The sequence below is a fragment of the Delphinus delphis genome, chromosome 9 (assembly GCF_949987515.2).
Source record: "Delphinus delphis chromosome 9, mDelDel1.2, whole genome shotgun sequence".
NCBI lineage: Eukaryota > Metazoa > Chordata > Mammalia > Artiodactyla > Delphinidae > Delphinus > Delphinus delphis.
Window position 1 is genome coordinate 55486696 of NC_082691.1, and position 23816 is coordinate 55510511.

The 23816-nt window shown below is 36.5% G+C and overlaps 1 protein-coding gene across 15 annotated transcripts in view; it reads right to left on the bottom strand.

The window, feature by feature from the left end:
* ADAM22 (ADAM metallopeptidase domain 22) overlaps nucleotides 1-23816 on the bottom strand; it is a 245400-nt gene that overhangs the window by 13681 nt on the left and 207903 nt on the right. For 2 of the 15 annotated variants that reach the window (XM_060020599.1, XM_060020598.1), the window contains exons 25-30: nucleotides 21583-21673; nucleotides 18049-18066; nucleotides 11403-11510; nucleotides 8896-8996; nucleotides 8484-8550; nucleotides 3858-3944 (exon numbers count right to left, since the gene is read on the bottom strand). In XM_060020599.1, coding sequence (XP_059876582.1) covers nucleotides 3858-3944; nucleotides 8484-8550; nucleotides 8896-8996; nucleotides 11403-11510; nucleotides 18049-18066; nucleotides 21583-21673 — 472 coding nt within the window. Of the gene's footprint in view, nucleotides 1-2506; nucleotides 2537-3857; nucleotides 3945-6159; nucleotides 6271-8483; nucleotides 8551-8895; nucleotides 8997-11402; nucleotides 11511-18048; nucleotides 18067-21582; nucleotides 21674-23816 lie in introns of all 15 variants that reach the window. The other 13 variants (XM_060020587.1, XM_060020585.1, XM_060020590.1 and 10 more) reach the window with 9 other exon arrangements.

A 23816-nucleotide genomic window follows, 5' to 3' on the forward strand; every position in this document is an offset into this window, starting at 1 on the left:
GATTTAAATATATCTTTCTAAAACTAGGGATATTAACCTGGGTTTGGATTTTAGCCTAATCACTACTGATAAGATATCCATGTTCAGAAAAACGAGTCAGGTACGCAAACAGCTAAATCTTGTTTACTTTAGGGGATCATACAAACTGAGTCCTCTTTTTCATTCTCTGCAGTGTGTGTGGGTGTCCATAGGATGAGGTATTATTGGCTTATAGCTTCAAAGTCATGCCAGCCATTCACTCGGCCATGGGTCCAAGTGACCAGCTTTGTATACATACAGGGCCATTCCAGTGAGGGTGCTGGAAGTCCAGTCTTCCCCTCAAATAGCTTTCCCTGGCCAAAGCCAATGAGTTTTTTAAAAACAAACATAGTGGTGTCCTCCAGAACCCCACAGAAACTGCACATTTACTACTTCTCACACTAACACACTAGTTTAACTGACACTTTGGACCCTAATGGGAAGAGAAACCAAGCAGCACAGTTTAGGAGGAGCAAGGGGCATCAGGTGTGAGGTTGGGTAGTGTGTGACAGTATCAAGGGAATTATCTTGGGGGGAGTGGGCAGCACCAGAGCAGGCGTCAAAATAAGAGTAGAGAACAAGGCAGGGTAAATCAGTTTAGGGAAAACAGCAAACTTCATATTTCACAAATGTCTATGAAAGACATTTCTTCAAAACCACCTCCAGGCTCTTTTCTGACCTTGGCTACTTGGTTGGTGGTTCCAATCTGGCTTCCACTGAAAACCAGGCACCAGCCCAGCTCATTCACTTACAAAGTAAATTTTGGACAAATGCTAACCGTTATCATTACTGCGTTTTTAAAAACCGTAATAACCATAGTGGGTGCCATTTAGAATTACACAGTGAAGGGACATCCTGTGCCAATGGATTGTGGTGTGTCTTGGGGCTACATCAGACCTCCTGGGTTTGCCTTCTGTAGATAGGCAAGGCCAATCTCACTTCTGTCCCCCAGAACAGGCAAAAACCAGGCCAGTCACACATGTGGGACACACGCCTACCACCTATTCACTCGGCTGTGCTCATGTGCAAATTTTATAGTAGTCGGTTGGAAAAAGAAGAGATTTTGGAGTCAGAGCCAGGCTCGTAATTCGGGTTCTGACACTTACTGGCTGTGCTATGTCGAGTTACTCTTTTGCTTCATAGAAAGGGAATAAGAATGCCTACATCTCATGATGTTGTGAGAAATAAAGGAACAATGCAGGCACTCAGACAGTTATTATCATTAGTCTCTTTCCAGAGTTACTGCATATCCACAAGATCACGGAAGAGAACTCACAAACCGCTGATGAAGTGAGTAATCCAGTGGATAATACCCAATAGTAAGGAAACCGTCTAAGAGCTTGTAAAGCACTGTCACCAACAGAACTGCCCCCAGGATCTAGGTATGAGAAGATAATGCTCTCACTCTGACCTCACCTGCTCCTTTGTGATGATCTGAATATATATTGACCACAATTTGAGCAAATGCTGTCCTATGAGAACTGGCTAAGGGAGCCCAAGTGAGGCACTCCGATCGCTCAAAATCTTTTGGCATTTGCTTTGCTCTTCATAGTGAAATGGATACAATTTTTTTTTTTTTTTTAACACTGGGCAGTATTTCAGACCAGTTTTCTGCGAAGTCCCCACATTGCATTTTGATAAGGATGCCACAAACCCCACACCCCGTGGGTGACTAATAAAGTGACCTTTGCCCTCATTGGTGGTTTTGGCAGGAGAAGTAGCCCTGAATGACCTGGCGGCAGATGAAGCAAACCTGAGCTTAACCATAGGGCTGGCAGAGCATAAGCCAAGGTGTGGGTGCTCTGTGCCTCCTACATGAGGCTTGGTGTGGACAGACAGTGGATGAAATTCACTCTGTTGCGTTAGAATCATTGCGTTGCAAGCCCTGGGATACCTCAATTATTCACCACTTCCACAAAAATTCTATGTTGATTTCCAAGTCTTACAGGCATAACCCTTATTAACCCCCAAATGACAGTTAACTTGTAACCCTCCTCTGAATTATATCTAGCCTTTAAACATAAATATGGATTTTTAATAAGGAATTCCTCCTATGACTGTCCACTGTAGGACCAACATCTCATAGTACAAGAGGAGATAAAGGAACCCTCTACAATTGCCCTTGCAGCTTTGCACGTGCACCTGGGGGAGCTGAAGCATTTCCCCATCCAAATTACATTTAGTCATGCAGCTTCTGGGCAGACCTGGGGGCTGGTTTTAAGAAATGTGAACTCTTCTCTGGGAGCCACGTAAACTACTCAGCTTACCCAGGGAGGTGAATCAACTCTTCCGGAGTACCATTTCACAAATTACTGCTGCAAAATGCTAAGTCCATTTAGGTATATAAGCCCTACCCCATAAGGGACCAAAGTCATTGTGTTTTGGTTCCACGGCTAATACAAATTATAATCTGCCCACAAGCCTGAGGAAAAGAGAAATAGGACTGCAGGTGAGCCAAGATTCCAAATAACATTCAAAATCATCTTACCTGTCTTCCTGACGCTGGCCATCTTGGGAGCTACAGGTGAGGGTGGGATGTTTGAATGTGAGTGTATGTATATGAGGTTCAGTGCGAAAGTGGTATTAGCAGAGGGACAGGGCAGGAGGGAAAGATGGGTTATAAAAGCAGGAGGTATTTTTGTGAGCAGGCAGGGGTTATGCTTCCCTTGGGTTATATGCAAATGTATGGATCAAATTAAAACGCAGGTAGGTCTAATCATTTTCTCAAACTATACATGTCTAAACTAAATGGTACACTGGAAGAGAAAGTCCACCTTATATGGGTGCTGAGAGTTAAAAACACATACATATTTTGATAGCTGATAAATGCTGACCCAAGTCATGGTAATAAGTAATCTGAAAGCTTATTGTTGAAGTTATGTTCAGAAGAGGTAGTAATTGAGTCTATATTGCTTCTTTACATTAGTTGTCCACAAAGTAGTCAGATATAAAGTCGATGTTGACATCTAGGAAGTCAGTTTGATATTATAAAGAGTGAAAAAAATGCCATTAAGAGCCGTGGAAATTCTCTCTGACCTCTAATGTTACATGAGCTGCAGTGAACTGAGTAAATTTGCTAGTTTCTAAAATGTAGGAGTATTCTGTCTGCTCTTTTGTGAATCAAGATCGTGTTTCTGATCTGTTTCCTGTTCTGTCTGAAGGGTAAGACAACGACATTCTTACTGGAATAAAAAATTCCTTTAGATGCTTTTTTGAGAATCTGTAAAACCCTTTTCCAGCATAGCCTTCTCTGATAGCAAATGGTTGTACTGAACAAATGAAGCCTAAACTCATTCCACACACTCTCATGTGGTCAACATTATCTCAACAATTTTCAAGTTCCATCAAATCAGTGTTTTTACTCAAAGTAAAATTCCACCACATTTCATATGGTTTCTTTTCACGTTTTTCCTTAAGTTTTTGTATGCACTATGCACTCTTCAGGCAGTAAGTAGGAAAAATGCATTATGAAACCGCTAGATTCTAGAAATTAAATTGTTCAGGTTAATAGTGCTTCTTTATTAGTGGAAAGTATGTTTCATGCCCATAGAACACTACATAGCATAGCGTGAAGAGAAAGCTACTAAAAAGCTCAAGATGGGGATAGGGACATGCACTAAATGGCAACCCTTTCAAATGGCTTCATTTGAAACGTTCAGAAAAGAACTAGACTTGCTCACGAAGGCAAAAACAGAGATCAAAAGGCAGCAAATACACAAGGACCCTTTCCACCTATGGGAACTTGTATTGGGAGATACAAGATAGAGAGCCAGTCACACTACAGTATTTGAATGTGCTGGGAGAGTTTGAAAAGGATATAAAATTAATTTATAAAATACCTAAAGTATGGTCCTTCAGTGTTTTTATTCACATCTTCTACCCACTTAGCTACATTATAGTCTCTTTTGAACCATGGGTTTAAATACCTGCAGAAAGCAATGGAAGGAACAAAGAAAGCAGAACAAGATAGAAAATCTGAAAATACACAGCACAAGCTTAGCAAGGATGTTCTTCACCCTCCAAACACTAATGACTATGGCAAATAAACCAGGATGGATGCTGGGTGATTATGAGGCAGTCTGTACAATGACATGGCAATAAACTCAGCTACAACAAGGCTCAAGGCATTCTAGAATGCATTCAACCTTTCAGGGAAAGCCTTTCCAGTGGTTTCCCAAAGTGGATCAGAAGCTCTCTCTCAGAGATCTGTCAGCAGTCCCATTCACCCACCTCCAAAGTGGCTTTTTCCACGCCACCACTCATTTGGCTTCTTGGTTTTCAAATGATAATGGGCCTTTTTGAGAATATTCAGATGGCTGCAATTCCAACCTGGTGTTTGGGAATATAACACCCCAAGAACAATTAAAAGGGGCCACATTCTCTTTCCAATATGAAAGGAAAGATTTTACACGGCCTCTGTCTCACTCCTGAGAGCAGATCCCAAGCTGGAGTCAACGAGAAAGGTGACCCAGCTGGCTCTATAAGGAGTAGAAAGGGACCCACTCTTCTGATCCTGGAGCCCCAGAGCACAGTAAGTGTGGTCCCAAGAGGCCTCCATGTTCTTGAAGGTGGGTTTAGTAACTTAGGTGCAGCTGCGATATCCCTTCCTCCCCTTTGTGCACTCCACACTCATGTTTCCAGTAGGAAATGGCCCTCACAGGTTGCCTTCCAAGTGTCTGATCACTAAGGAGTGACTGCCAGAGGATAACAACAACCTTAGTTAACACTTCCCTGATGGATCTGGCCAAAGTCTCCATCAGAATTACTGCATAAAGAAAAATGTTAAAGGCAGTAAAATTATGAGTGCAAGGGTTTTTGGTTTTTTTTTGGTTTTTTTCAGTTTCTTTTGATTTTTACCCTGGGAGCCAAGCAAAATCACATTCTTTTAGAATATGCCCTTGTCAAATAAATACAGTTTCAACAAATTCACTCATGGAAGAATTTGGAGGTTTTACTGAGTTTTCTCATTTAAAAGGTAACTTCTGGAGATGCTATAGACAATAAAGATTCGAGCTCCATAAAACTTTTAAAGTTATTTGGAAACAAACCAGGGAAAGTGATAAAAAACACTGCTTTTTTTGTGGTTAAAGTCTGCTTCTTTCCTCCATATTTAGTTTTAGTTAGTAGATACATTTAAATCAAGATACATTTCCACAGTTAAACAAACAAAATTAGATTATTTTCCATAGTGATTTTCCTCAACTTGTTAGCTATAACCAATGTACGCCACAAAATTACATCACGAGTTCCCTCCTGAGGGAAGGGCTTGATTGTTTTTCATGCTTACACGACCATTTTTGCTAAGACAGTGTCCCCTGACTTGAGAACAACTCGCACTTCTTTTTGCCTTTAGCCACAATCATTGCCAACTTGTGCTTTTGACAGAGATAGCCAATTAAAACTTGCATAAAGATTTCCACTGAGACTCTGAACAAAAAGAAAAAAGTCAAAAAGCAAGTGCAGCCACACATAAAGGCTAGTGAATGCTCTGGCCTGGGGAAAACCATAGAAAAAGCCCATGCAGCTGTTACCGGGTGAAACACAGCCGCACAGCAAACTGAGTCACCCACAGGCAGTCGGCCACTTCCAGGAGGAGACATGTGTTCCTTTCACTGTCAATCTCAGAAGCTCTAAGGGACAGCCATGGATGTTCCAGGAAACCTACAGCCACATGGCCTGACTTGCACATGGTGGACCTTTCTCTCTGTGTCCGGGAACATCTCAGAAAGCTGTGATCACTTCACTAGAGGTCACTGAAGAGAGCTCTCAACTGTAGTTCCCTCTGGGGATGTGCCCATGAAAGTGTCTTCACAGTGGGCCTCCTAACATCTCTAGGTAGTGCTGACTGGAGTGATGGGATTTCATCAAACTGTGATACATCTGCCTACGTGGCTTGACTTGGCTTGTAGCGCAACATGCAAAAAAAAAAAAAAAAAATGCGTTCGACAGGAGAGGAGAGCTCTCTGTGTTCTCCAGGATGGAAAGGCAGAGGAAAATTAGCTGATGCTGGCTGGACCAGGACCACCTCCGAGCAGACGCTGGGGGTCAGTCACAGACCAAATGACCCTGTTCTCAGCCAAGGAAGGGACTTGGAGGCGGATTAAGTGGCAGCCCAAAATGAAGGGGCAGGTGGAGACTGACCTGTGATCCAGACTCCCTGTCTGGGGGCTGTCAGAGCCCCCTGGGTTTATGCCTTGGGATGGGACTGTCTGGGCGAGGGAGTGCCCAGGCTCAGGTGCTTGGGGCTCCCTCCTGTAAAAACACAATATATAATACAAAGTCTAAGCCAAAAACTTTCTTTACATCATGTACAACAGTGAGGAAGATGCAAAACTTTGAGTGGAAAAACAGTACAATAAACAAGGACATTTTATAGCAGAGTATGCATTTGGGGGGCATGTCCTGATGTTTCATCATCCTTTGGGATACTAAAGGGAATGTTGAAATAATGTTGAAATAAGGGACCCGATAATACCTCATTATCTAAAAAAAATTTTTAAAGAGATGTTTGTCCATGGTCATTCTGCTCCTCTTATAATTACACAAGTGATACTGCTATATCAGAAGCAAATGGAATTATTTAACAAATACGGAAAGTATTTTAAAAACCTGTCGACATAATTCTTGATATGCTGTGTATTAGGATTTCTTTTAAGAGAAACAAAATAAAACATAGTGTCTGAACAATAAGGTATGTGAGAATGTGAGAACAGTGATCACCTTCACGGACTTGGCTCCATTTAGGTTACATGAGTCATGTAACCAAATCTGAAAGTCTGAAAAATCTGAGAGCGTCCTGAACACTTCTTCTTCATAAAGATGACTTCATTATAATGTCTTATTAAATGTAATAATTATCTCACAGGCAAGACTTCTCAAGGGGTATCTATATATCATAATATTTGTTACATGATACGTAATTTTTTTTTAAAAAAATAAGTGATTATGCTAGAAAATGTTGCTAAACACCAAGTGTTCCTTGGGTCCTAAACTCATAGCTTTAATACAATATTGGATATTTGGTTGTTGTTCACTTAAGAGTTTTCAAAGCCTTGTTATAGGAAATACTGTTAGAACACTAAACAGTACACAAAGGAAGTTCTGAAGAACATTCTGCAGTTTTACCTGGACTCTTGTGAGCAACTGAGATAAGCTAAGAAGCTCTTACCAGGTGACCTCATGCAAAACAAATCAAACAACATTCCAAGAAGAGTTTATCCACAATGAGCCCTAAAGCATTCAAGCGCTTTGGGGATGTATAAGATAAACTCTAACGGATTAGTTATTTGTGATGGAGTTCTATGATGCCAGTCTGGACCATGCAGTGGTATCACTGGAACCTATCTATTGTTTCTAAGGTAAAGTATCCTCTAGTAAACTTTGACGAGCCACTTACAAGACAATACCATCAGCAGGAAGCTCCAAATTTCAGGGCAATGTTATTGTCCTGGACTGAAAAAGGTAGAGTATATGATGGAAAAGCTAACGTGAGTTTCTGACACGCGGTTAACAAATATCTGCTATTCAGATTTTTTTAAGTATTAAGGCATGAAGAAGCAATAGAGATGCAGGGAATCATCACTAGCACTGCAGTGAGAAATCAGTAAAAAAAAAAAAATTTTTTTTAGGTGGGTACAAAGAGTACAGTTAATTAAAACCAGGTGGCAAGGTCCACAAGGAAACTAAGGATGTGTTTTATTCCATGATGGGAGATAAAGGTTTCAGGAAGCTTGGTTTTGCTTGAACTTTCTTAAGTGGAGAAACAAACAAAAAAAGTGTATGGTGTTTACTTCATTATAAGTGACTTTAAATGTAACTGCTGACCCTATCCCCACTATAAAAAAAAAAGTGTGGCTATCATTTAAAATGGATAGTGTTGCATTTAGTGACAATGATTCCGTTAAAGAGCAAGTTTAGGTAAATGCCCTTTTAAATGTCCTCAGAAGGAAAATTTAAAAGGGAACCATATTCCAGTAGTCTGAGAGAATGCTTAGATGGCAGCCATGAAGCCCTTGGAGCGGTGGTTTCACACTGTGAGCAGTTCTCATGCTCTAGTACAGTGGGAATCTTCCCCTGATGCTTCTAGGTTGTGTGAATACTGGCAAGAGGAAGGGTGACCCCTCTAAATGGCTGGACCCCCGGGTGATGAGAAGAAAGGAATGTTATCAAAATTCCCTTCAAACGGAACTGAAACACCACAATGGCAGGTTACTGGAGGACAAAGCCTGCAGCGAGGGTGAGACCCCCACTATCAAGGAGTATTGGTTTGGGCACAGTTGCGGAGATGCCTATGTAAAAGAGAAAAGCCATGGTTAATTTTAAAACGGCAAAAAAAAAGAATTAAAAAGACAAAACCAAGACCAAGAGGCATGGTTTACAGTTCTTTGATGATCTGGTTAATTAACTTTTCACACTAATTGCACAGGACCTTGGAGTGCCTTTTTCCATTAGAGGTTCAGACTTACTCAGTTGAATTAGACCGAGGTCTAAATCTTTTGCCTCTGATTTTCTTTCTGTTGCCTCCCAGGTTACCTGAAAAAGATGGTTTATGGCTAGATTTGAATATAAATAAAACAATCGCTGTGTGTTTAATTACGGTATTTCAAGTGGGTACAATTCACAACCAGCACCAGCCCAGAACAGAGGGCTTTAGAGCATTGTGCAGCCTTCTCAATGTGTCCAGTGAGCTGGTGCTACCAAATCCCATCATTTCCCATCCAAGAAAAAAAAACTGGATTCTCTCATAATAAATGCCCTCCTCTCTGTTGGGAGAAGAGCTTAAGACCTAACAAAAAAGAACAAGTCTTTACAACCAGGAACCACAAAATATAGACTTTAGGTTACGTGGACAGACGGGTTCAGAATGCTGCCCTATACCTTGCCAAGAGTTACTGCGAGGTCGTCCATTTTCACAGATGTCTGAAATATGTTTTGTGTCTGGAATCCTTTCACTCCAAGAATGAGAGAGTCCATTTGACCTGAAATTGAAAATGTATATATATTGTTCAAAAATATAATCAAATGAATGTTTTGAAATCAGTAAGCAACATTTCTAAGCATTACTGTGCATTAAAATAAATCAAGAAAGAAAAAATCTGAAATGAAAGAATGAAGAGAACATGAAAGTCTTCATGAAGAAGGCAGAATTACACAACATTCAATTTAAGAAAAGTCAAATACAATGGAACCCCATTACAAGAGTTTGTAATTGAAAAGTATCAGGATGCAAGGCAAGCCAATTACATTCCCAAGAACCATATATAGCAAATTCACTACATATTTCGGTTACATAACCCACGCAACAGAGTTATAATGGGGTCCCACCATAGATGTTTCTTAATTGTAAAGCAATGGCTTCCATTCAAATATTATGAGAACATGGACTTCCAAGAGATTTCATTAAGATTTGCTCAATTGAACCTGCCTTTATCAAAGTAATATTTAGGTTTTCTTAAACAACAAAATTATTTTCTGAGAATTGGCATTTTTCTCCACAAATATGTTCCCCCCAAACATGACATTGTTGGTTAACTGTCCAATAACTGAAATGAGTCAGATGTTTGTCATGGAGGTGTCTCTCACAAAGTCCATGTACCGTTAAGACCTTCTGCTCTTTGTGTCCTGCCATCTTTAAATGAATTGTCTACAAGAAGCAAAATTTACATACCCACCTTGTACCACATAAGAAAAGCATTTTGACAAACTACATATACTTAGGAGGAGTCACATAATTTGGTACAATATTTAACTGTTTAAAAGTCAAAACCCATTGAGATTTTGCTAAAATCTGGTAATGATTCAAATTGATATTTTAAGCTCTTTTTGAAGTACTTTAGAAAATAGCACTGGACTTTAAATCTTTTCCACATATCATACCAGTTAATTGCTAACAATGTCTATTTTAAAAGGAACTTTCTACTGATGAATGAAAATAAATGGAACTTAGCACAATTATTACATAATTCCCTAGATTTTTCAACACCATTTGCTAAGTATAGAATGACTCCTATTTTGTACAAAAGAACAACAGAAATTCTGCTGGAATTCATTGATTTCTACACTTCTTTACCATATTATTTAATTTAAAATTAAATACTTGACCAAGAAAATAATTATATAGTGAGAGAATTTAAGTAAATCTTATTCTCTTAGCCAAAAACTCCCCAATAAATTAAAAGAATAAAATTTTTGAACATCCTACTATAGAACTGTACTCCTTATGCAGAAACTAATCATTTTACTTTTGCTTTAGGCTATGTTATTTGAGTAAAAACATCCTTCATGCCGAGGACAGTTCCACAGAGAGTTCCCAGATCTCACTAATTCCTTCTATTCTTTTTCCTGATGTTTATAAAGAGTGAGATCCACTGCAGAATTTTTACAGAGTATTTACTCTATTTAGAACTCCAGAAGAGACCATGTTTCTTCTCAATAAACTAGCAATTTCCCTTTCAGTCTACAAAGTAACTACTGTGCCCAAAGTTATGCAGGGGGCTATCAAATCTTTTTTTCTATACATTACACCCCTACCAATAAGTTTAAAGAAACTCTTCCACAGGAATATTTTAGCTTTTTTCAATGTGAATGTAGGTCTCATTTCCTAGAACATTCCAACTATTTATTTCTTCTGTCAGCTTATTTTATTAAGCAGTTATAAAGCATGCAGAATTTTAAATGGTCTTATACACCTTAAGATCCTAGAGCAAGAATACAGCATCCAAGTTTAAGACATATAAATAATATATTAACCCCATTTGGACTGTTATAAAACTCAGGCAAACATTAAATATGCTTAAATTAATTTGGCAACCAAGCTCTAAGTTATAAAGTCTAGAATTAGTCATTCCAGGAATGAAAGGCAAAATCGTAATATTCAAATATATGATTCACAGAGAAGCAATCTTTTTTTTTCACACCAAGCTTAGCTTGATAAATTTAAAATTAAAAAAATATTCAATGCAGCATTATATTACCAATTTATTTTAACAACTGCTTTTATTGAAGCGTGACAGTAACCTTTTTCTTTGACTACCAAGCATGACATAAAGCTCACCATTTAAAATACGATAAAATACTATGTGTCGTTTCTTAGGCAGTATAAGAGCAAGATTGAAAAACCCTGGGGTTTCTATATAGATTTAGGGTTGTTATTTGCTTAGATTTGTTTTGTTTGGATTTCTGGCCTGATTTGTTAAACCAGTGGTTCTGAGCATATGGCATTTTGAAGTAGAGTAATCAAAGAACAAAGGATACTATTTTTTTTTAACATTCAAGAAAGAAGGAAGAAGTAATCAAACCTGCTGCAAAATAATGAAATGTTCTGACTAATGGAATAATGTGTGATGGAACAGGTAGAAATCTGAAAATGCGACAGAAAAGCAGACCTCTTCTTAGAACTAGATGCTGAGTTTGTGCTCACTCCAGGAGGAATGTCGCTATAAAAAGAGTCGCCATCTCCAGGCTCTTTTACATAATCTCCCTGGGGTAACTGTCTAAGGCATAATAAACATTTCAGAGTCAGAAAACAAGACACACACATGAGCACAGACATATACAAATAGTATTTTAGGAAAAAAGAGGTAGGGATAATGAGCTCCATGAATCAAGTCTATAACAACATGTAAGATTATTAATAAATGTGACAAGTTAAAGTCATTCTAACTGTAGAGGTCAGAAATGCAATCACTGAAGTCTTTACAGTCTGGATGAACAAATCCTTGCTTCAGGGGAAATACAGGAAAAGATGAGGTTTTTCACTGTAACTTCATTACACTTAGAGATGTGAACTGCTGTTTTGTCTTAAAAAAAAAAAAAAAAAGACACACAAAAAAACCTGGTGCTGAAGGAGACATGTTGAGACAGACAGTCCTTGCCCAGATAAGGCATCGTTTTTCTCACTGTGGTGAGTAAACTATTCATAATTTCTAAATATTATATAATGTAACCTTGATTTGGTCTTAAAAGAACTGATTGATTTCTAAACTATGTTCTATAATTTAATCCAAATAAATTCTTATCGAGTTTTCTGTTCAATTTGGAGCCTCACTGTTCATTTAACAGAAATATAATTGACAGAGATTCAAAGGGCAATCAAAAATGTAATTCTATAACTGCACACTAGAATGTGTAAAGGAAGATAATTTAGCAAAAGGAAGAAAGGGTTGAAAAAATAACAGAATTCTTGTTGAGACTAGAGGAAGGTATTTATAGGTGGCTGGTGGGTGATCTCCATTCTTCATCTCCAACAAGGGAAAATCTACATAGTCTGCACTATTACTGACCCCACTCACTCTGAATTTGAATTAACTAAGAATTGGAACAGATTTTTATTACTTCTCCTAAGGGAACAGGGTAGAAAACTTTAGATAGGACCGCCTGGTCAACCCTCCTACCTTGGTAGCTAATCTGATCCTTTGCCAGTGCATGGCCCCCAGACAAACAACTGCACCTCAAACTTGATTTGGTTCCATTCAGCACTAAAGTTGGAGGTGGTACAAACTAGTGTTGGACTGAGAATTTTAAACAGAGCTGTACTTAACTAGGTCTTCAACAAAGGCCCACATTTGCTAACGCCTCTTCCTATTTATTTTTCCCTTAGTTACCACACTAGTCATGGTTACTTGCTGATGCTAAATTCAATCCCTAAAATGTTTCGGCTGTTTCCTTGCTTATGCCAACTACCACATTGTTTTAAATGTTTAAAATGGTTGGTCATTCATTCTTTCGAATGACTGAATATGCTCTCTTATACTCTTTCAATCCTATGTATTCACACATCTCTACAAATAAAATTGTTCAACTGATACAAAGCACCTATATTAAACTGTGTGATTAAATCTACTCCTCCCCTTTAAAGAAATCAAATTTCTCATTAGACTTGTATGTAAGATTGATTTTACCTATAATTCTTGGATACATATTCCTTCAAAATATTTTTAACCCTTTAAGTGACTTCAGCTCATAATCGTAATCTTTCTTTTTCCCAGTGTATTATGAAACATTAATTTTATAGGAAAAGCAATGCAATGTAATCTTTCTTTTTCCCAGTGTATTATGAAACATTAATTTTATAGGAAAACCAATGCAATTTCCCCATATTTATAGTGTTAATAACACAGGACAAATGATATATCTGCTTATGCAAGAGCTCTTTAAATCTCTGGACTCATATTTTCTGTCTTGCCTCCTATCAGTAAAATACTCTATCAATTCTTTGAAAAATGCTCTCAATAAAATCAAAATTCTGTAAGTTGCCTCAGGTAGGAAAATTCCCTTTTGTATTATATTAATATTTATAAAAGAATGCCAAAGAACATCCTATCAACATTACATTTCCAATAATAATCCTTATGGCTAACAAGTCATTTCTGTCACTATTACCTTTAATGATAATCTTTATAAATTGATGAGATGTGCCTCACTAAATTCAAATTAAATAAAGATAAATTCTGACTACACTTGATCTTGCCCATTAATCTATCCCCCAAACTACTCTCTCTTTACATGGTTCTGACATTGGGGCACTTACCAAGGGCTCACTTAGCTAAGACTGCAGGATTAAACAAACTGCCTCTCACAACGGATGGTGTTTTTTTTAAATTTTTTGTTCATTTGTTTGTTTGTTTGTTTTACCTAAGCACATTTTACCAGTCCTTCAATGTAATTTCTCTGCAGTCCATTGTCATCTTTTACACTGTGCACAAACATCCTAAATGCTAAACATATCATAAACTATGGGCTTCAGTCAAAGGGTTGAAAGGAAAGTTTAAGTTCAATGAACTCTGGGGGTATAGCCTTGCTTTTATCAGCCCAGGCAGATTAGATTCCTATCTATCTCTACTGTGAAGTCTCCAAAATAAAGAAACTACTCTGCATTCTCCTTAAAATTCCACAAGGAATGCATGTAACTTTCTTCACACAATAAATGCATTAAAATGTTAATAATAGATGAGGAACTTTGTTAAAGATCTTTTAAGAATAATACTTAACATCCTTCACTGTCCAGAAATTTATTCTTTTTTCAATATCCAATTACATATTGTTACAAACCTATTTCTTCTTGATTAACCTTTAGTGAAGATAGAGAGTATCAGGTCCCCATGATCAATAAAATACCATTTCATCATTTATTATAAAAGATCATAAATGACCAACTAAGTAATAGCTTTAAATTTGTTAAAACTGAATTTATTTTTCTAGTCTTTATAGTTTTCTTCCTAAATTTTGCTAGTTTCAATAGAATTTTGGAATTAGGTGGCCTGACCAATGCTAAGTTTTATAATGGAAAAATTACCTCATATTTCCAATATCACATGCAAATATTTTAGACATATATATGAATTTCTTTTATAAATAATGACCAAAAGAAAATAAAAGCTTATTTAACTAAATTCTTTTTCCTCAGAAAGGATTCCCGTTATGAGGGAAGTCTAATGTTTCCTTAAAGAGTCCACTGAACCATGATATTTAACTTAATAATCCTTACACATACTCAAAATGAGATTACAATGAAAAAAATTAAGTCTTAACCTTAATGCTGAAGGAGCCATTTCTCCAAAGCTTTGTAGGTGTCTGGGCTGTCTGCTATTGGAATTGTTACTTTTCTGTTTGAAGAAATATTGTGTAATGTGTACTAAGTCACACTGACAGATGCATGAGTATCACTGAAATAATAATAATATTTAAAAAAAACTAAGAAAGGCTTGAAAAAATAAGGAGGGAGGTTCACAAGCAGAAAGTAAAGTGGCTAAAACAGGTGAGAGAGAGAAAAGAAATGGGGAAGGGGGTTTCTGCTTAAGGTATGGGTCAGGAAGACATGATCTAATTATTTATTCTAATTCACATTATGTATGTTCAATGATGTATATTCATTTCAGACAAAGGAAGAGAACATTGAGGAATGTGGATGCTTTATAAATCCAAGTTTAATGAATGTTTTCTTATCCTATTGCTATATGCAAACCTGCCTGAAAACCAAAATTCAAATTTCTAATTCTTGTTACAAAGTACACAGTTGCTAAGTCCTAAAGCAATTATGGTAAAATAGAAACAATAGCATCAACTGAAAAAAAATTATGGAGGTGTTCGTTCCTGGAGATTTTAAAGAAAATAATCAATAGCCATCCTTCCAACTATATGACATCTAAGAATTCTCCATGGCTTCACAGTCCCATGGTCCTACCCTTCACAAGACGACACTGGCAAATTTAAAGTGATACCGTTCATGTATGGCATTCTGTCTCCCAGAATCGAACTTCTATTTTTTATTAGGCAGTTGGTAAACAAAAAGAAAAAAAAATGGGTTTCCTTCTCATCTTTTTGCCAGACATGAAATTAAACCTATCACACATTCCTTCAATATAAAGAAAACCTTGAGGACACATTCTCTGGTGGGAAAATTTACCAGGTTATCAGGTTTCTTCACAGAATTACTTGCCTGACGTTTCCAGTAATTTGAAAGTTATGTTCAGTTTGGCATTTCTGAGCCAGTGTATCATCAGTAAGAATCTGAGAAGTGGCTACACACTTAATATGCATTCAATGTCAAAGCAAACCCATATGTTCACCAATGCTTTCATACCAGCAAGTACAAGCCTTACTCATGTCAGGAATGCTGCTTTCCTCTTTGAGGACAGCCATACCTACCTACCTCTTTCATTTGAAGATTAGAGAAATGCAAAGTCTTCAGAGACCACACATTAATAACTTTCCTTAGTAGAATGCTTCACAGATTACAAAGAACTTTTGTCTGTTTTTAGAGTTGAGGAAAGTTTAAATGGTTTCCCAAGACCACATACTAGCAAGTGGATTTCTGATTCTTTTTCAATTGGTCCTCCCACCATGGAACCTCAAAGGAAAACTTAATTTAACTCAAAACTCAAAATTCTTATTTCTACTCCCTAGCACATCTTTATTGGAATATCTTCAGATATTTTCACAAGATTGTAAATTTCCTAATGCATGCTTTGGTCTATTGGCCTTACCACATTCTCTATAACCACTAACATATATTCTAAAAAAGGACAACACTTCAGAAGATATTTATACACTCACAACTTCCTGATCTAAAGTCCCTTCCTTGCTGTTTCTCCATTTTAAGAATTATTATACAACCCTGAGATTCATTAGCTATGGACAAGGGCAAAAGTAAACAAATAAAGGTTGTGCTGAAACATAGCAAAATATAAAAAATTATATCTGCTGAAATGCGACAACTCTCAAAATATGCACTAGACTCCAACAGAGTGGCCAGACTGATGAAATGGTGACTCAGTAATACCAGGAGGCATGAAATTACATCAGGCACAAAAAAGAGATTTCTAGCATAAAATTTTTCTTAACTGTACCTATGCATATATTTAGTTAGAATAGGAAATTGGTGCACAGGTTTACATATTTATCATTTTTTGTAGTGTGGGCAATTACTTTATTCTGGAGAATATCCCTGGTGAGAACACATCTTAGAGCACCATAACAGCTTTGCTTATGTTACTTATTTGTGACACTGTGCTTTCCTTTTTATATAGTCAGCAATATTAAATTACATTATAGCCTTAATTCCTATGGAAATGGAGCTAAATCATCAGTTTTTGATCTTGGTATTCTGACTTTATTTTTCACTGAAGAAAGCCACCAAACTTACACTTCTGATATGGCTGATCAACTTCTACCCAACAGAAAGCATAAATAGCTCCAGCTCTTCTCCAGTCTTTTTGGACACAAGACTTTAAAACGGGTCACAAAGAAGTCTAGTGTTTTGTGGGTTTTTTAAATTTAATTAATTTTCTTTCAATTTTACTTTCTCTACTAATGGTAGAAGTCAGTTACTCCAGGGCAAGGTCAATATTTTCTAATATCTATGGCTAACTGACCAGGATCTCAATGGGTACCCTGTAGGTATCTCTTACGGATAAAACCTTACAGGGATTTTAAATTACAACACAGAAAGAAATAGAACAAGTTTAAAGTTCTAATTTCTGAAAAAAAATTAAAGCCGTGGCTGGGTCCTGAAAAAAGCGTCACCACATTTATTATGTCTTATTCCTAATGTGCCTCAGGCATTTAATGGAACAGTTGGAAAAGGTAAGTAAGTTAGGAACCTGCATAGGTATCCTGAGTACAAAACTAGTACCATATGATATGGTCTAGATTATCAATTTCCAGGATATTTTAATTTTTTATAGCAATAGCTAATAGTATTCATAATTTTTTAAATGTAAAAAGTGAAGGATGTACCCCAATATGGGCTAATTTAGATTTAGAAAAAATAGGCAAGTCTTACAGGACTACATGAATGCTTTGTATCTCTTTTTACACTGCTGGTTAAACATAGATTTTAAGGTTATGATGAATGGAGTGCCTGACTTTAGGGGCTTTTTTATTAAAAAAAAAAAGTGCACTGGGCAATCAGAGATTCCAACTATGCAAATTATTTCTTTCACTACCTGTGCAATTACCAAATCCATACAAAAAAATATTTTCTTATGCAGCGCTAAAACAGACTCTTCAAATGCCAAGACATTCTCCTGACCACAGCGCTGTGCCCGTACAAATTTTATCATTTATGAATGAAAGTTACTAATATAACAACAGTAACAAAAAATAAGTTCCCTCAGAACGTGTTAGGTAATAAGGGTGTTATAAACATGAACAAAAGCCAATCAACCAATGTAAACAAAGGTGACACCTTAACATAAAGGAATTTTGTTTTAGGTAGAAAAAAAAAAATCAACTCCAAATATATATTACTATAAAAGTAACACAAATAAGAACTATTAATTATACTATTGTTGGATGACAGAACCATGAAAACTAAATAATGACAGATCTATTTTAAATTAATACATTCCACAGCAACATTACTAAAATTATCATTTCAAGGTCATGAAAAATCAAGATTAGTTTATGACCACTACAGCATAAAAACAAAGTGAACTTGATTTACAACTGTATGTATGAATTCCAAAGATGCTAACAGGATTTAAACCTTTCAGTTTTCAGTTCTATGTTCAGATTATTTTCATCACATACCTCTGTTCTCGATAGTTTCTTTTTACGGACAAGAAGAGAAAGAGAGAGAGAGAGAGAGAGAATTAGTTACCTACAAAAGTACATTAAGAGAGACCAGTAAACATAAGAGCTCTAGCATTCGTTGAAAGGTCTCCACTAGAATTTCTAACTGCAGAATTAAAATGGGGAATAAAAACACAGTCTCCCTCTCTCACACACACACACAAATTTCACTTCATCTTTCAAGGAAGTGACACCAAAGGGTTAGTGACAGTATCTTCAAGTAACCATTGTTTAAAAGCATAAAGCTTCAGTTATTAAAAAGTAATTGTTTCCTCAATGTCAATTGTATATTAAACATTTAGTAATGTCCTAAAGTCAACCCTATTTCAAATACAGGTTTTCAGACATGTACATTGATTTAAATCAGGAAATTAGTCAAGTTACTTATATATATTAACTATGTTTTCATACAAATAAAAATTACAATCATTCTTTTTGGAATACATACCCCAAACTAAGCTCTTCCTAAGAATTTCAAATAGGAAAACATAACTGGACACAAGAACATTTTGTATATGATAAATTAGTTATCATAACAGCTAAACAGGTAATTAATTTATCATACACAAGAATAATAATAGAATTCACAACTGTTATGGACCTCCCAAGTCATCACTACTTATTCACTGAAGCTTCACTGAAAGCTACATTGGAAACACTTTGTTCAAAGTCTCTGTTTTTTATTTGGCCATCTCCTAAAATAAAATTGCATTAGTTTCAGAATAAACCATTTTGAAACAAAAATGTGTTCTAGAGAGTGTGGTAGTGAGGTGCCAATGATTTTTAACTTTTAAATCAAAAAAGTCCATTTAAAACTTTCTATCATGACCTAATTAGGTGTTAATATTTTGAAGACGTGTTGGAAGGTCAAGCAACTGAGCAGTAGGCTCCTTCCTCCAAGATCAAGGCTAATGTTTTCCATATGGATTTCGTTTGTAGCACTTTCACCTGCCAATCTATTCCATGCACTGTCTATCTCATTTAATAATGAGTTCATGAGAGTAAAAGTGCCAATTTGATACTTAATATTCTTAATTCCTGAAACCATAAGATAGAAGAGAAAAATAAGCCAAAATCTTTCTATTCAACATGTTTTACTTTTTATTCTCTCAATCTGATTACCTGAGTGGTCCACCAGTTCCAAATGAGTATTCCTCATTTCCTATTCCTGCCATTCCCCCAAGGCTTGGAGAAGGGGTAGAAAGTTTAATTGGAAGGATTAATGAAAAAATGAGTTCTCAGGTCCTAAATTCATTTTGGAATTTGAAATAGAATATGTGTAACAGCATAGTCATGAATTTAATTCATGTATTAAAATTTCTACATCCTTATTCTATTTTTACACATATTTGAATAAATTTAGTAACACTAAAACTTTCATCAGTCAGGTTCAAATTATTTATGAAGAGAATACTGTGGTATGAACAAGATTTGTCTTTTTCCTTAATAATCTGCAAAGTACATACATTCAGAAATGAAAAAAGTGAAACCACTTAAATATCGTAAAACCAAGAAATGATATACAGAAAGAAGTACTTTTCATTCTAATCATTAAAACAAACAGACACAGGTAATTTCATTAGCAGTAGGAGTAGATGTTTAGGTTTCATATTTCTGAAAGGGTAATTTTTTCCAAAATTGTAAACATGAAATATCAATTTGCATCAGTAGGTGGCAGAAAATCACACACCACAGAACTAACAATTTTGCTTTCCCTCTCACATGACCAAATGAAACCACTGAACTACTTCAAAACAGCAAGGTTGTGACGGCAATTACTACATAAGTCTTGTATCAGGGAAGTCAAGGAAATAGTGTGACTCCAAGATGGGGTTAATTCACCTGAGGTGTGAGAAGAGCTCAAACAATATATATACAGAAAAGCCTTTCTTTCAGACATGTAATTTTATACTCCAAACGCTATGCTGAAATCAGCCTGTGCAAATGTAAGTATGCAATGTGCCTAACGAACTGCACATTAAAAAGGCATATAGGTACTGAGTATCTATGAGCTGGTACAGAGCTAGGTACCCATTTAATTAGGGCAAAGCATTACCACTACGCTGTGCCCTCCTTCGCTGTGCTATGCCACGTTAACTACATTACGCTAAACTTTACCCTGCTGTCTGTGCTATTCGTTAATACAACCTTGCACAAATGTCTTTCTGCATTTTAATACTTATAACATACAAAGTTTATCCTGGCAGTCAACTAATTGCCCTCTCCTTTCAGCCAAAGAAACTTTCCGGGTTTTGATCTCACAACAAGCAAGAGCCACAAACACTTTTAAGGAAGTTTCTGTTAATTCAGTTGGCTTAAAACCATGTCAGGGAATAATAATAATAACAACAACAGCAACAAATGATTATATAATGCCTAGTTTATTGAAAGGTTTTGGGTAATTTTAAAGTCTAAAAAAGTCTAATTCCCAAGTCTTTTAGTAAGCCAAATTTGATCTATGAATTAAAAAAAAAAAATATAAAATGGGCTAATAGGCAGAAAGTCTAGCAAAATTTGCAGGACTTCTTTCCAAAAGGAGAAACACCCCAAGCCTGGGGACCTGATACAACATTTCAGAGATCAGCAGGACTATGATTTTAACTTGAAATATTTTAAAAACTTAAGGTGCGTCACATTTAAGTTTTACTTTATTAAACATAAATAAGCTATTTGAATACTAAGGAAATTTTTCACATCGTAAGATTGAAGTACTTGAAAAGGGAAATGAACATATTAAGTATACAAATAAGTTTGGAATGTGTGAAGTCATTTACTTAGCTAAATGCCTAGCTAAGGGGATCCAATATTCAAAAGTTATAAAATGTGTAACTTTTTCAAGTTTATAAATAGAACCAAAAAATTGTAAGTTGAACTTTGAAGCTTAAGAATTAGGTTTCTAAAAGTTGTAACTTACAGTTGAATTTCAATTTTAATAAATTACATCTCTGAGGAGTTTTTTCTTCACACAAAAACACCCACATATGTAACAAATAACAATGCCTCCTTCATACTGGTTGTGGAGAGGTTTTGCTCTTTGCAGGATGCATGGCCACAGTGAAAGCACTCAGGAGCAGATCCTGCTGTTGTTCTTGTTGATATGACCTTTGTTATTAAAGCGCTATGCTCTCTAATTCACTATCTTGCCTAGATTTGGGGGAATGGGTTTAAGTCAAGAGAACCTGCATCACTAAAGAGCAAACCAACACGGCCTTTGTATGAGACACGATTTAGATTGATTTTACTTCATGCAATGGTTTTAAGAAATACTCAGTATTTTTAGAATAGAAGGGAGTTATCTCAAAATCTAAAAAATGATAAATTATTATTACCTCTAATCATGCCAAGAATAATCATTGATTGAATATTAAGCCAGACTTATTTTCACTGCAGGTATATTTATCCAATGATACAAAACTTTCTAGATGTTTAATTCGTTTAGATAAATACTTTAAAGTATAGTTTGACAGTAACATACTGAGCCATTTCACTTACTTATAGCCCCATGCAGTTATTCCTAATATGAGGGCCAGCACTAAAATGGTGCCAGCAATTATGCCTATTATAATATTGGTACCAGCAACACCTGGGGGGAAAAAAGAAACAATGAAGATCAGTGTATATAATTGAAATTTTGATATAAAATTCTTTCAGGAACTTTATTCTCCAGATCTGTAATCATCACACTAATAACATTATTTGTTTTAAAAAGTGGGTATTTTTTTCTTTGTACAGTTTTAATTTTAGAGAACCTTTTTTTTCAAATTTTATTTATTTATTCAGATATAATTGACACATAACATTATATTACTTTCAGGTGTATGACAATGCTCTGATATTCGTATATACCTTGAAATTAAAAGTAGGTATTTTTCAAGGGAAGAAAAATCGACCATAACTTAGCAATCCATATCCATTGTTTTTTAAAATAAATAGTTATTTCTGTATGTTCCCTGTTAATTCTTGTCCAAGTGCATTTTGCACAGTTTTATTTTCCATGTATTTTTCTGGAAAATATAATAAGGTCATTGAACTAAAAGAAAGAAGAGTAAAGTTAAGGGGAAGAAAGGAGGGGTGATACTACTGTATCACCATATAGCATAGCATCCTCTCGGGAGGAATATTTAGAAATCCATGTTCTTTTTGACCCTGACCTCTTTCTCAGAAATTCTAGAAATGCTGTTGTTCCTATCACTCCATTTTGACAACCAGTGTAAGGTCCTTATTTTGTGTGATATTTTGTCTATGTAAATATAAGCTTCTAAAGGGGGAAAACATGCCTACAGATGAACAGAATCAGGGCTCAGGGGGTGTAGATGATAGAAGACTGTAGTTCCCAGTCTTGACAGTAATGGCTGTGGCATCCTAGAGAAGGAAAAACCAAAGGTAAGATAGAGTCTGGTGAGCTGGAGCTTGGTGCTGGTGAGGTGTGAGAGCGAGGCTACACCAGACTAACAGGAAGCCAGGGCAGGGCTGGAGCTCAGGACTGGGCAATGGCACTGTTGTGTCTGGCAGCATCCACTGTCAGGCAGGCTGCGCTGCAATCTTTAAGGGATCACAGCAGTGAGAGCGGCCCAGTGAGTCAAAGGCCTGGACAATAAGTGCAAGTGAGAGCCCAAGAGCAGAAAAGGCCTGGCTCTGATACCAGGAGACCGGTTTTGCTGATAATGACTTATACCCCATGTTAAATTTCAGGGCTCTCACCCAGAGCAGCTCATACATCTCATTGTCTGCTGCACTCCTGAGGAGTCCTTCTGGACATCAAAGGTCAGTAATCATGGGTGACTGGAGCAGATTCCAATTCCCCATGACAGAAATGGCAGCCTCTCTATCTGGGAGCCCTCAGTAGTCACGGGGGATAGCATGGCTCGGGCATCTAGGAGACTGGCCAACTCCACTCTGCCCAGGTCTTCTGTGGGATGGGTGGGTACAGATGCACCCCGGGACATTGGGATTTTCCTACTCTAAGACCTAGCCTATCTGTGTACCCTTCCTTTCCTTCCAGGGATTTAACAGGGATCAATAAACCTGAATGCTATTCCTGATTACTTCTAAGCAATGGTATGACTTTTGACGAGTTACTTAAATCCACGGACGTGAATAGCTTCATCTCTGTTTTAACTGCTGGAACCACACTACTACTGCTAAGACTGAGGATGCCAAAACCCTAATCATTCTGTGAGTTTCATTATTAAAGTCACATTGGCTAAGATGTGTAACCTGTATGGATGATTAGAATGAAAATAATCATTTTCTCATTCTTTGGAGGTGAATGGACGTCAGGATTTCAGCATTATTTTATGCAGAAGAATACTCAATAACGAAATGATAAAAATAGTTTAAAAGGGGACATTCATCTCCAAGGTATCTATCTGCATTTAATTTCTACTTCTCCATTTGGGCCACTCTAGCTTTTAGAACTGCACCCACTGTTTGTTACACATGTCGAACCCCTTCCAGGCACCTTGGCCAAGGTTACTACTTCTAGAATTACCTACAGTTCAGGCCACAGAACTGGAGTTGAATATAGATGAGGTTCTTTAAGAAAGAATATTAAAGTCAACAAAATATTTTAAAATCAATTCCAATTTTTCCTCATTTATTCAGTCCCAATATATAAACATATAAAATATATAAAATATAAAATCAGACACTTAAGAATTTTGACTACTTTCTTCATTGAAAAGAAATGGTAGGGTTTGTTGTCAGCACCAAATGAGTACAATACT